Here is a 13,844-nt window from a genome sequence, read left to right on the forward strand (position 1 = left end):
TATCTTGTATAAGACGTGATCTAAGTGGATCCGATTGATGAAATTGATGAATGATTGAACTATCTAGGATATAATCGACAAACTTGTGTAACACAACGACAGGGTTACACTATCAAGATAGCTATGATCATGATGAAAAAGACCAGATATATGCTCACTGTGGTGTATCAGGACTGATTAGGCAAGTATGACAGATTTGAAAAAGCATACAAAAACACAGGTTTTTGTACTGATGAAAACAGAGGCTCATACGTCAAAACATTATAAACTAGATGATAATTTAAGGACTGTTAGACAACAAACTAGAAATCTCTTACAAGTTGCTACCTTAATTTGGTAAAAAGTTCTAGCAAATACATAAACTCGTACGGAAGTCTATTTGATACTAAACGACAATTACCACTGGATAGTACGACAAACTGGCAAAGATGAACCCCTAAGATTATGACTCGTACGACAATTTAACAGTTACCAAACGATAATTCTCAGAGGCTAGTATGACAAAATAGAAGATTCGTACAATATAGGACTGGACATGGACAAGTTTCTGACAAGAACAGAGTTTTGACCACTGAGTTTTTGATGTTTTGATTATTTTCTCCAGTTTTAGGGTTTTAGTTTTAGTTTCAAGAATAGAGACACAGAAAACACGCAAGATGTAAAGTGACTTCAAGCACAACACGCTAATCTTAAGAAATTTGGCTGAGAGAGAAAACCTTTGCTTGCAAGCTTAGGTACACACCCAATAGCTAATCAGAACACGACTGCTGAGTCTCACACAATGGATTCTCAACATCGTATTAGTCGACTCCAAACACTAATGGGGGCACGATATGGCAAGTATCTTGGGAGAGTTACTATCTCTCTTGCACAAAGGTTATCCCCCTTTCAGAGGTGAATAGGGTAGTTTTTATCTTAAATTTCTTAGTAAGGACTTCCGTTCAAAATTACCCCTTGAAGTTGCATAAGAACGATTGAGGCCTATAGCCCAACAAGGTACTGAAACAAGATGTAGTCACACAAGCATGATTGAGATCGCAAGGCCCTACAAAATCCCTGATATGAGAGATCTCAAAGAGAAAACTCAAATAACTCCATCCTCTGAGACTTTAATCCCAAGAGGCTTATTTATTATAGTGAGTCAGAATGCTTAGGTCTAGCTATACTCACTTGGGTCATTCTCATAGGGTGATTACTCTTTCCCATTGTGACAGGCCCGCTAAAGGAACACAAATCTCAAAACTAGAAAAGCTTCAAGGGTTTGGATTTCTGATTGTCTATTCAGACAAGAGCATACTCTCCTACCTTTTAAACTCTTCTCAAACATGAAAAACAGATTTGTTCATTTACCATATCAAAATTTAAGTGCCTAGAAAACAATTAAGAATACACAAAGTTTACTTGAATCTCCTCAGGCAACCTGCAAAAACAACGAATCAATAGTCATATTATTTTTGAGCGACATGTGTGTTCTTGGACAAACGTTCTGCAAAAACTTGTTAGGCTATGAAAAATCTCTCAGATAGACAGAAAATAGATCAGGGTTAGCATTAGTATCATCAAAATTCAATTAGAAAAACCCTAAAATTCACTCCGCCTTTTAATACAAGAAATCAGAAAATCGTACGAGTAAACTCACAGAGCTATACGATGATTCTCACCAGACCTTATGATACGTTACAGATTATCGTACTACCCCTAACAAAAACTCGTACGAGTTTTAGCAGGAATTGTATGGACGAAATCTGAAAAATAAAAAAGAGTTGATTTGCAAGGCCGAAAATTGCAAACTTCTGCCCCATGGTGGGAACAAAAAATGTGTGTGTGAAAAGTGGTAATCCTGTAAGTTGTAAGACACAAACACTTCAATAAGTCATTGCATGCATGGTTAGACATATATGATCAATGAATATAAAAACCATAACAAATCGATCTATTGCCTCCTAAAAGATGCGAGTATAGACTTGCTCTTAGATTTATCTAAGTAATACCAGTGACTAGACTACACAAAGATGGAGGACTTAATCTATATGGGCACAAAATTAAGCTAAATGGATGCAAGATTAAGCAACTTAAGCTAGATGGATGCAAGCAATGATTATCAAACTATATGATTCTAATCAAACTAACATGATTAAACTAATATGCAAGAAAGCTAAGATGTAATAATCTCAATACATAATATTCTCAATGACTCTAGAGCAAAAACAACATAATAACAATAAATCTCTAGGGTCTTTTTTTTATTGAGAGATGAAAGGCTGAATTTATAGAGAATCCAAAGAGAGACAAACAATCAAGATTGATTAATGATGAGCGGTTGATATTCCTCAAGAGAAAGCACAATCTAGGTGAATTGAAATGATTGGGTGCTTTGATCAAGTTTTAGAGGAGATAAGATTGAGTTGATCTTGAGATAAATTCAATAAAGCTTGATTTAATGCATTTAGATTATAAGTCTGAGTTTGCATTGGAGATAAAATCAATCAATTTCATGCATTTGAGATAAAAATCAGTTAAAAAGAATTGATTTCATGCATATTTCTTTTATTTGCTCAAGATTTGTTTTATTAGAAAAAGCCTTTTTAATGCAACTGAATCCTTTTCCTCAAGATTGCTTTGAGTTTAAATTTAGAGAAAATGATTTATTCAATTTAATTGCTTTTCTTGCTTTTCTGAGATTTCTCATCTCAAATTTAGAAAAAGAAATATCTCAAGTTGCTTTTTTTTTTCTCAATTTAATTCCCTTTTTTCAAATTGATTCTTTTTTTACAAATTAATTCCTTTTTGCAAATTAATTCCTTTTGATGATTTAATGACAAATTTATTTATTAATTAAACATGCTAGGATATTTAATTAAATAAATAGGATAATTGATTAAAATGATTTACTTGGAATGATTAATTAATTAAATAAATATTTAATTAATTTAGAATGATTTATTTGCCATGTGACATTGATGATCGAGGAATTAATTAATTAGGTGCTCAAGATTGATTTAATTGTCTTTGGTTAGGACCTTGGTGTTGTAGTCGAGATTAGGGGCCCATGGTTTAGATGACCATTTTTAGGGTATTACAGTGATTACAACACTTTTGGCTATAACAAAGGCATTTTTGTCTATCTCATTATGTCGAAGAGGATCAAGAAAGTTATGTTTGACTTTTGTTTCACTTAATTTAACCACCATTTGCAGTTTTGGCAAAGAAGGGTTTAAAGCTCAAGTATGGTGAAATGATTTTTTGGGGGCATTTCTGGCCCAAACAGGCATTTCCATTGCATCCAGGAGGCCCAAAAGATGAATTTTGACTATAAATTTGATCATTTTTAGGTAAAGTTATTTTTGGGGCAGTTTTTTTTTGCTCAGGTAGGGAATATAGCCCCTTGAGCATGCAAGTATAATGTCCTTTTTTTTGCAGAAAATAAAAATATATTAATTATATTTTGTGATATTTATTCCAGTAGATGAAATTATTTGTAATGTCACAATTAAAAAATAAAATAAAAGCTGAATTATTTTGTAATTAAAAAAATATTTTGGATCTATAGACCCCACATTTATCTCTAACCGTATATGTTGCATATGTTGTGGGGCCCACGCTGTAAGGTGTTAGACACATTCAATTTTTAGGAAAAAACATACAAATGGATATTTATCAAGCCACAACTAATCCTTGAAGAAGTTGCATTGTAAAGATGTGCAAAGTTTCATAAGAAGTTCCATAGGAACCAATGATTTGACAAAAAACCAAAAATCCCTTAACCTTGCTATTTAAAGTAAATAAATTTTTGGAACTTCGCTAGCTGGTCTAGTCAAGGGAGTTGAAATCGTAAACATCACCAAAATGTTTCACCCCCTTCTTAAAAATATAATGATTTTGTTTAGGAAAGGTGGTAGCCAGTGGTTGCCCGTAATATTGAACAAGCCTGTTCCACCAATTAGAAGAATTAGCAAAGCTAAAAACACGCTACAATGAAAGTTACAGACTTGCCCAAGCCTTCCATATGGATTGCAATGGGAAAGATATGGGGCAAGTACAATTTTATCCAGCCATCCCACATTTTGCCACTTGTTGTTCATATTAGCAAGTGATATTTAGTGACAAACCAAAATTTTTCATTGTTCATCTCCTAAGACAACTCTTATCATCCACTTAGTAGATAAACAAATCTCTTGTGTCTTGGGATCCAAAAGACCCAAACCACCTCTATTTTTCGGTTGTATACAATGTAGCTGAGAGGAAGATCTTAAACCCACTTTTCCATCCCAACTAGTCCACAAGAATTGATGAATGAGTTTATTAAGTTTTTCATAACCTTTTTGGAGGGCATCCAACAAGAGGAGTCATAAACATGAGAAGACTAAAAAAATCCAGTTTATCACTTGTATTTTGCCAAGTAGTGAAAGATATTTATTGCCCGAATTAAAGATTTTTATTTTTCAATTTTGTGATAAATTAATTCCACATATCATGTGATTTGCCCATTTCTAATTTGTTTCCACAATTCTTTTTTGGGAGTAGTATCATTAACAAGATAAGGAGTGAGGTTATTGAGAGGAGAGATAAGGAGGCAATCTTTGAATTTATGGTTAAAAGATTGACGTGCTTGAAATGAGTGTTAGGGAGGTTGAGGTAAATACCATATTGAGTGTCTCTTATTTGGCCAATTAGTATGCCAACAATATTCTTTAGGTCAATCTTGACACAAACACACTTTTGCAAATGAAAAGAGAAAAAAATTATCATGCTCAACATAAATGACATTACTTGATGAACCTATTATTTTGAATAGGAAATTCTACCACAACAAAGACAACCCAAAAAACTCCACCCAAATAAAAAAGGATGAAGCTATTCTGGCTCCAAAATGGGGTTATATAACTTGTGTTGTTGTCTTTTACGAAAAATCATAGTCGTTTCTTGCACGATCAATGATGTGTAATGTTCGTGTTATTGACTTTCCATGGTACGACAATGATGTTTTGGAGCCAGAATAGCTGTGGGTAATAAAAAAGAGGGGTGGAGAACTTGTGCTATTGAAAGAGAGGTCAAAAGTTCAAATACCACAACGGGTAAGGTATATACGCCTCGTTTGTAATGCAGTTAGGTACCTCCCGCAAGGATTATGAGGTAGTCCCATAGTGCTCTAACCCATCTGTAGACCCATACAAAGATGGCTGGCATCGTGGACTATAAAAGACCCTTTCCTTTTCCTTTTTTCTCCTTAAAAAAATAAAATTAATTTAAAATATTATTTATTTTCATTTAAAAAGACCTACTAGTAAATTTTGTTTAAATTATGCTAAAACCTTTTGCATCTAGATTTAAGCTCGCAACTAAATTCAGTCGAGATTGAACCTTGGGAATTCATGAGTATTTCGCACAATTTACATACACCATTTTTTATTATTTATATATTTTCCCGAACGTGTATGAAAGAATATGTCAAACAATGGATAAAAATGAGAATTATATTGGGCCACAGAAATTCTTTCTTTACATTTCCTTCGTTTTGCAGAATATTTGGTCAGGAGTCTTTCACATTGGATATTTGTAGTTCGTCCAAAAATGGCAGCCATGCAATCTTTTCGTGTAAGTCTGTCTTTTCTGATATGGTTTTTGGATCGTCGCGAAAATGGTATATAAATTATTATATTTGCCAGGCTTCGGTAAGAAAGAAGTTTAACCTGTGATAGAAACAAGCATATTGTATAGAGTAATATTAACCCTGCCATGGTCGACATTCACACCGAATAATGTAAAACTTTGTTTTGAATATCGGGAGCATTTTTTAAGGAGTAAAGAATAATTTTGACGGGGCAGAAAACACACCTCAATTGATTCTTCATTGCTGGTTTTGTGAATTATTACTATTGTGGATGGGTTAAATTTGTTCTCTATGATTAGTCTTACTATTACAGAATGATGTAAAACTTCAACGAGAATCCATAAGCTTGGTGTTAATGGCATTAATTTTGACGCCATTTTCTTCAGTCAACTTCAGAGCACAGTATTCTGTTACGAGAGGAGGATTTGTCCAACAAGAAAACTGTAAACTAGTCGAAATTTTCTGTCAAAATTTTCATTGCTATCCCATAAAAGAATGTTACAAGGGCACTCAAATTGTGAAGAATGCTGGATTGAATGCAGGGGTTTCGCAATTTACATTTAAAGATGAGGTGGCTGACTTGGCAGAAGGGAATGTGAAAGATGATGGCGGTGTTTTGGATCCTGGAGATTCTGTAGTAAACAAGAATAGACGGTTTACATTGCAAGGATTTGGAGTGAGTCGCCAGGGGATTATCATTTCATCAGGAGGACCTAAACAAACTGAAAATAGCCATGTTTCAGGGGCAGAGGACCTGGTAGGTTTGGATGGAGATAAAAAACCGCTCGGTTGTCTTGTTTGTCAAAATGAAAGTGCAATACAAATGAGGAGTAGAACTGTATCTCATAATATTTGTGAATCTTCAAAAAAAGCACACTATTTACTGCCTCCAAAACTGAAGGCTTGTGTCAATAATGAACATGAAGAAAATCCGAGTTCTTTAGCAAATCAAAAAGATGAAGCAAGATTGTCAAGAATGATTGTCGTACATAGTAGATCAAACAAGGTTGCCAGCGCTTTGAAAGTGTACAAAAGGATGGGGGAATCAAGTCTTCATCCAGATTTGCATGCTTACAATTCGCTCATTGCTGCTTTACTGAGAAAGGGCTCCATTGAGATTGCCTTGAGGATTTTTGAGAGCATGAAGAAGATGATTAAGCCTTCAGAATGTACATATAGTTTGCTTATGAAAGCAGTCGCAAATTCTAAGAGTTGTGAACATGCTCTTCACCTGTTGCAGGAAATGGAATCATGGGATGATTTAACTGCAGATATAATTGTATACAACACACTGATATCGGCCTGTGGTAAAGCACGCAAATGGAATGAAGTTAATAAACTTTGGAGAAAATTGAAGCAAGGAGGATGTAAAGAAACAATGGTGACCTATCGTCTTCTGGTCAGTACATTTGTACAGTGTGACCAGGTAGAACTTGCATTGGAGGCATACCAAAATATGGTTCAGAATGGATGGCAGGCCAACGGTGATATTTTAAAGGGCCTTACATGCGTCTGTGCAAAAGAAGGGAAGTGGACATTAGCATTGGACTTTTTCCAGAAAATTGTGGATTTAGGTCTGAAACCAAATATAATCACATATAATACTCTGATAAATTGTCTTGGTAAGGCAGGAGAGGTGGATCTTGCTTTTAAAATTTATGAGCATATGCAAGCTGTAGGCCATAGTGCTGATGTTTATACTGCACAGGCTTTGCTTAATGGCCTGAACAAGACAGGGCAGTTTGCAAGATCTCTAAGTTTTTTTGAGCACATGAAAACATCTAACAACTTTGAAATGGATGCTTGGATTTACAATGTGGCATTGGTGTCTTGCCACCGTCTTGGGCTTTGGGAAAAATCTTTGCAGTATATTTGGGAAATGGAAAAGAGTGGCATCAAGCCTGGATCTTCGTCATATAATCTTCTTATAGCCACATGTGAGATTGCTGGGCGCCCAAAAGTTGCACTGCAAGTTTTTGAACACATGCTTTGTGTTGACTGTTCTCCAAATACATTTACTTATTTGCCATTGATTAGAGCTTGTGGAAATGGACTTCATTTGCGTGAATTGGAGCAGGTCCTCAATGTAAGTTTATTTCAATTTTTAATATTAAATTGGTTATAGATTTCTCATGGAAGTCTAATACATGCATCGCACTCATATTGCTTTTGATTGTTCTTGACTGATGGCTTATACATTTTTGCTTTTGGTTTCCTTCCTTTCCTCATCGTGTCTAGATTCAGTACAAATCAAACATTAAAAAAGATGCTAGACATCAACCGCTAACATTAAAAGGTGTTTTCCCACCAATCAGGACATTTTTTGTTTTTTCACTTGGATTGATTTTTTTCCTTTTGTTTTTGTTCATTGAGAACCTTACATGTTCTTAATTGCCACAACATCAAGAATTATGGCTGCACTAACTTGTTTTTTCCTATTTTTTGTTTGCCTTAACATTTGGTCTATATCTTGAAGTATGCTCTAGTTAATGTTTTTTAGGACTATAATTGGACTAAAATGTGATTAACTAGCATTACATAGCTTTAATGGCTCATAGTTAAAGAATAATGGTATGCTTGCTGGCAGCAATTATGCAGATCTTGTTACTGTTTATGTTAATATCAACAAGTTTTGTCACAGTAAATTGGCAACTTAATTTCATTAATTAATGACAGCTTGTGTTTTGGATGATGTTGATGTTGGTGGTGAAGATGGCAAGTGATATGGATTGCTGCCATTGTATCATGAGTTGAGCAAAGTTCTAGACCCTCCTAGAATGATTCCCATTGTGGCAATTGAGAGAGAAAATGCAGAAAGTATTATACAACTTGAGCTTTGACATATCACATCCCTTGATGGGGAACTCGACTCATCTTGACAATTGAGTAGACAGGAATTTTTTATTTAAGAGTTTTTTTTGTGTGTAGCGTATGAATTGTAATCTTCTTTTGGGATCAACTGTTTAGTTTTATTAGGTCCTGACATTTTGGGTCCCTCTACTCTACTCGTCATCAAGGAAAGGATTAAAGCCAATGCTTTGACCTTGTGTATTTGATTCCTACATCAATTATTTGATTTGCTTCTATTGTTGTGTTGCAATTAGAAAAGGCGTCTTCTGGTTTATGTTCTTTTGCCACAAATGGTGTGTCCAGAAAAGGTGGAGAGTAATGTGCAAGAATTTTGCATGAAAAATTGGATTAAGATCAAATAAGTTGAAAGATTGAGCTCAAATGTGTTATCTGAATCTCCAACCTTCTTATTGATAGTATACAAGCCATACTGAAGCAGTGAAGAGGTTTGATCTTGTGGTATGACCCTACAAGTGTCTCCTTTTGCAAATGAAGTCATACTCTGTTGTAACTTTGAATTGGCATGGCACTTGATGGTGATCATGGTGTTGCCTCTACTTAGCGTTGGTCTTGTTTAGAATGGTATGCGTTATTACATGAACCTGCACCCTTGTTGAACCTAGTTTAACAGTTCAGAGATAGCATTGAAATGACTTCAAGGTGTGGGACCTTGCTATTTGAAGCTAAACCTACAGATGGAGAGCTGGTTCTCTATTCAAAATATGCTTTAAGATGTTTAAGCCTAAAACTATCCTAGTCTTAACATTCACTAATGGAAAGGGGAGAGAAGATAACTGAAAATGAAATTGTGGTGATGCACCAAATGATGTTTAGGAACTCCTAAATCAGTTTATCATGCACAATATGATCTGAATCAGCTAATGCTACATGCACAACGCTCACAATGCCTTTGCATAGGTTCAAAAATAAGGTTAAATCACAATGAAAATATCATTTCACAAGATAACTTCTAACTCATTCGATAGTACACTACACAAAAGCTATGATGAAGGCAAATTATCAGTACTTTTATTGATCAAAAAGCCATACACAGCTGATACAGGGTTCTTACAGTAGTCTCCTTTCTCGAAAATCAGATATCTCTATTACATATCTCTTTACACATTATATCTAGCATGTAAAAACCATTCAGAGCATGTAGGAGGCGTCCCTTGATGGGAAATAAATGCTTTAACTGCTTCCATTATGCTGGATCAACCTTCTTTGGAAGCTGGAGAGACATGTTCCCTATTTTGTCTCCTTGAAAACCTCTTATAGGGTATGGGAAAGTGCTGATGATGAGCTGTCCTTGCTTTGTTCTAAAGATTCCAAGGTGGTTGCATTATTAAGTCTTCATAACTGTCCATCTTCCTTAAAAATCTCCAAGCTGTCACTAATGCAGACCAACTATTCTTGCATGAAAATAGGGCATACCTCCTATATTCTTGCAACCATCTTGACCAAGCATGGGAAAAGTCTCCTTCTGCATCATGGAGTGCAAACTGCATCTTAAAGTCTCCTTTATGAGCTTAAAGCAGCCTTATGTCACACTCCTTGGGTGGCTCAGTTGTTTTGAAGATATGCTTGTCTACAGGTGTCCTTTACCACCTCTGCAGGGCTTTCACATGCTTGACAATGGTTCCTTGGTGATGATCTCATATCCGTGCCACTGTGATGTTCCTTTCAAAATCCTTGATAGCATTGCTGTGGAATGGCTAATGCAGTAGTCTTTCATTCAGGATCCTTAACAAACTTCATAAGGTGGACAAACCCCAGTGTCCTCATAGGATTCATGCACAACTCATCTGGACTTCTTCAAAACTTGACAGTACTCCCCATGACTGCAAATGCTGCTTACATAGGGTTTTTATGAGTTCACTGTTATCATTTACTGTTAGTCTTTTGTATCTCTGTAGAACCCAACCTTGACAGCAATATCTTGCTCCTAGGGAGGTCTTTGGAGACAGTACTATCCTTATACATTGATCCTTGGAGACGTCACTATCTCTGCTTTATTTGATGTTACCGAAGAGTCCTCTTCACCTTACATGCTTGGTATTCTTCTTCCATCACAGTTAATGCTTCTTGATTGTCCTTGTAATGACTGTCCTATTCTTCTCACGATGATGACAGTTCATAGTCCCAACCCTTCTGTAGGCTATGTTGAGTTTGAACAATCCTCTACATGGATACTTTAAACCCTTAAACTATTAGACAGTCCTTCATAAGATCTCAGTATAGGGTGCTTTTTATGATTTGACTGTACCAATACAGTCATTTTGATGACTGTCGCTTATGCACACTCTTGCATAATGTAACAGCCTTTATTTAGAATATACATAGATTTTTAATGCTCACAGACCTTTATAAAACCTCTACTTCCTTTCATCTTCTGTGAAAAGTGAAAACCTCTAATACTGTTTAGAAGTTTCCCCATGAATACACAGATGCTTAGGGTTTAAAGGCTGTATTTAATTTGAAAGAACTCTTGCACATTTCTTTGATAGAGACAGCAATACTTGACAGACCTTAATCCCACAACATCATGAGGTAAGGAGCAGCTGAAGGAAGTAAAGCATCCCTCGCTTATGGCACACAGCCTACAAATGGCATTGCCATTTGTGGCCAATCTAAACCATACTTGTCACTGTTTGACCCCTCAATCATTCACTGTTATAAGCTTGATGGTCCTTGACAATCTTCGTAGACTATTTACTTGCAGACCTGACTATCATTTACACATCAGGAAGTCTCAACTTTACATAGGCCTTTAGCCGACTTAGGGTTGGTTTTGTTATTATACACAATGTTGGATGGAACTTATTGCAGAGGTTTCATATGCTTTTGACAGGTTGCCACGACTTAGTTCATCACTGTTCAAAATAGAATCAAGAGGCTTGTGGATCTAATGAAGAAACCAAACAAGGATCGAGTGGACAGACTTTTTCATAATATAAAGAACTTGATAAACCCAACAGTGCTTGGACAGCCCTTACTCTCTAGACCATCTATAGATATCTTCTTCTATGGCTTTGACAGGGTTTATGAATACATTGTCAACCATTTGACAGGACTCTTCAACCATTGATGCAGGGTTAAGGTGTCTTTACAGCTCATTGATGTGTTTAACAGTGAAGTTTAAAACCTGTTAGAATTTTGACAAACACTAAAGCTTGTCAATGAATATACTACCTTTTGTAGATCTCATCATCATACCTGTATCCTCTCATTCCAAAGCTCTAGCTATGCAATAACTTGATTCCCTGAATGAGAAAACATTACGAAGATTAGGTGGCCAAAACACAACTCAAATTCATGAGATGCCCCTCTGTAAGAACAATGATTTCGTCAAGGGAGCCATGGGTTTGTCTGAGGGTAGGTTTCAAGATCCTGCATGTCAATCTCATTGTCAAAACGAAAAGTGCTGCAAACAATGACATTATTTCTCTTTTTCTTCATGTCATCCACCATGGCATTACCCTTATTTCCTGTTGTTGTTTTAAAGGATTTCAACAATGCGCTCCTCAGGTCATCTTAGGAGAAAATGCCTGCAACCATACAAGTTGTCTAACGTGCTCTTCATGTTATTCATGTTGTTTTCTTCCTCAATACAAGCAACATTGTTTATATCTGAATATGAAGACTCAGAACTATTCCCATCAGTGCTTCACAGACCAAATGGAACTCTTCAGTCATCTGTATAGTCCATAAAATTTCTTATAAACTCTTACAGATCCTAAGGGTTCCTTTGACTATACTTTGGTGATCTACAAGGCTTATACAAATCTTTGCAGGCTCCACAGGATCTTAAAACCCTACATAAACCTTATAAACTTATTGCATGACTGTGCAAACTCCATGATGGTACATAAACCCTAAAAGTGATACAAAGTTATTAGCAACGCTTGAAAGGGATGTTTCATGTTTGTAGAGGTCTCAAGAGACTTCATTTATCTCGTACGTTGATTTATTGGATACAAAAGGTTTTGTAAAGGGATTTAAAACCTGAGAGATATCCATATGATATCACATACCTAACATATCTTGGTCAGCATGATTTTGACTATTTGCATAGGTTTGTAGATACCTCCCCAATGCTCTTAAAACTTGACAGAGTTTGACAAACTCTTGAGGTGTTTGAAATGCCACTATAAGATTCCAGATGCTTCTATACCACTGCAGAGTGCAACCCATGTAGTGTTTTTGAGGATATTTAAACAAATGGGAACAATGCATATAAGCTTAGAAGCCTCTAGTTCTTCCTTCAATGTACCATACAACCTCTCTTGCTTCATTTGTTGGCATTGTGTTGTCATTGATGTCAACCGATATGGGATGACTACCGGTAGAAGAGATGTATGTGCAACACTGCTATGGAGGAGTACAGAATGTGATATCTTGGATATCACCTTGTGTTGCAGAACACCGGTAAGGTAAGGGAGATGACCTCTGGAGTCACCAGTACGCAAGTTAGTGCCTGACTTGTATGATGAGATAGAGAGGTGTTTGAGAAGTTGTTTGTGATGAAGAGGCAGAATGTTATCTGAATCACATCCACACCGGAAGAGAAGATTGAACAGGTCACCGCTATGATGTGAGGTTATAGAACAGTAGGACTCCCACCGGATGAAGATGCAGTCATCTTGAGAAGCAATGACCAACAGTGAGTGTGTCCACACCGGATCACATGTGCCTGTTTGAAGATATGCTGCACAAACAGGGAACTCACATGAGCAGATGACAAGGTGTTACTCCACCAAGTAAGTGGAGCTTATCTCCTATATGCATTGAGTGCATTACAGTTTGGTGAGATAAGAGTAAAGAGATAAAGGCAAGTACTTGAAGGATCACACTAGATCCACCGGTGAATTGAGGGAATGCCTTAAGTTCATGAGATCAGGGTTATGCACTGAACCGACAGAGAAGGCATGCTGAAGAAGAGTGATGTGTTTGTCATTCAGACAAACCAGTTGAGCAGATACAGTCAGAGGAGAATGGTCTGCCCGATGAAGGAGTCTAGTGAAGACTGATGATTGGTGTCATCATGAGTGATAAACAGTATGTAAGCCCACCGGTAATATGAGCAAGGTGCAGATGCAGACGACTCTCCACCTTGGGGAAATGAGCAAATGAGCTTGCTCAAGAAAGACATGTCTGACGACCGGTCAAGGTGTTCCACCCACAGTTCAGCAGAATGCAGACATGATGAGGTTACCGGTACAGTGTGTGATACCGGTAGGGTTAGCAAACCGGCAGGAAAGAGGAACCGGTAGAGTGGCTGGTCGGTGATCCTATCTGGACCAACATGAAGTGCCAAGATGGCAGTTGGTCGATATGGATGCCACATGGAGTCAACGTGGCAAACCTGCGTTTGGATAAAGAT

The 13,844-nt window shown here is 36.6% G+C and overlaps 1 protein-coding gene across 2 annotated transcripts in view; it reads left to right on the forward strand.

The window, feature by feature from the left end:
- Positions 1-5,389: 5,389 nt before the first annotated feature.
- Positions 5,390-13,844, forward strand: part of LOC131076210 (pentatricopeptide repeat-containing protein At3g29290) — a 64,452-nt gene continuing 55,997 nt past the window's right edge. The window contains exon 1 of one of the 2 annotated variants that reach the window (XM_058013272.2): positions 5,390-7,697. In XM_058013272.2, the coding sequence (XP_057869255.1) occupies positions 5,967-7,697 (1,731 nt within the window). In that variant the 5' untranslated portion in view covers positions 5,390-5,966. The remainder of the gene's footprint in view (positions 7,698-13,844) is intronic. The other variant, XM_058013271.2, reaches the window with a different exon arrangement.

This window comes from Cryptomeria japonica, chromosome 3, assembly GCF_030272615.1.
Source record: "Cryptomeria japonica chromosome 3, Sugi_1.0, whole genome shotgun sequence".
Lineage (NCBI taxonomy): Eukaryota > Viridiplantae > Streptophyta > Pinopsida > Cupressales > Cupressaceae > Cryptomeria > Cryptomeria japonica.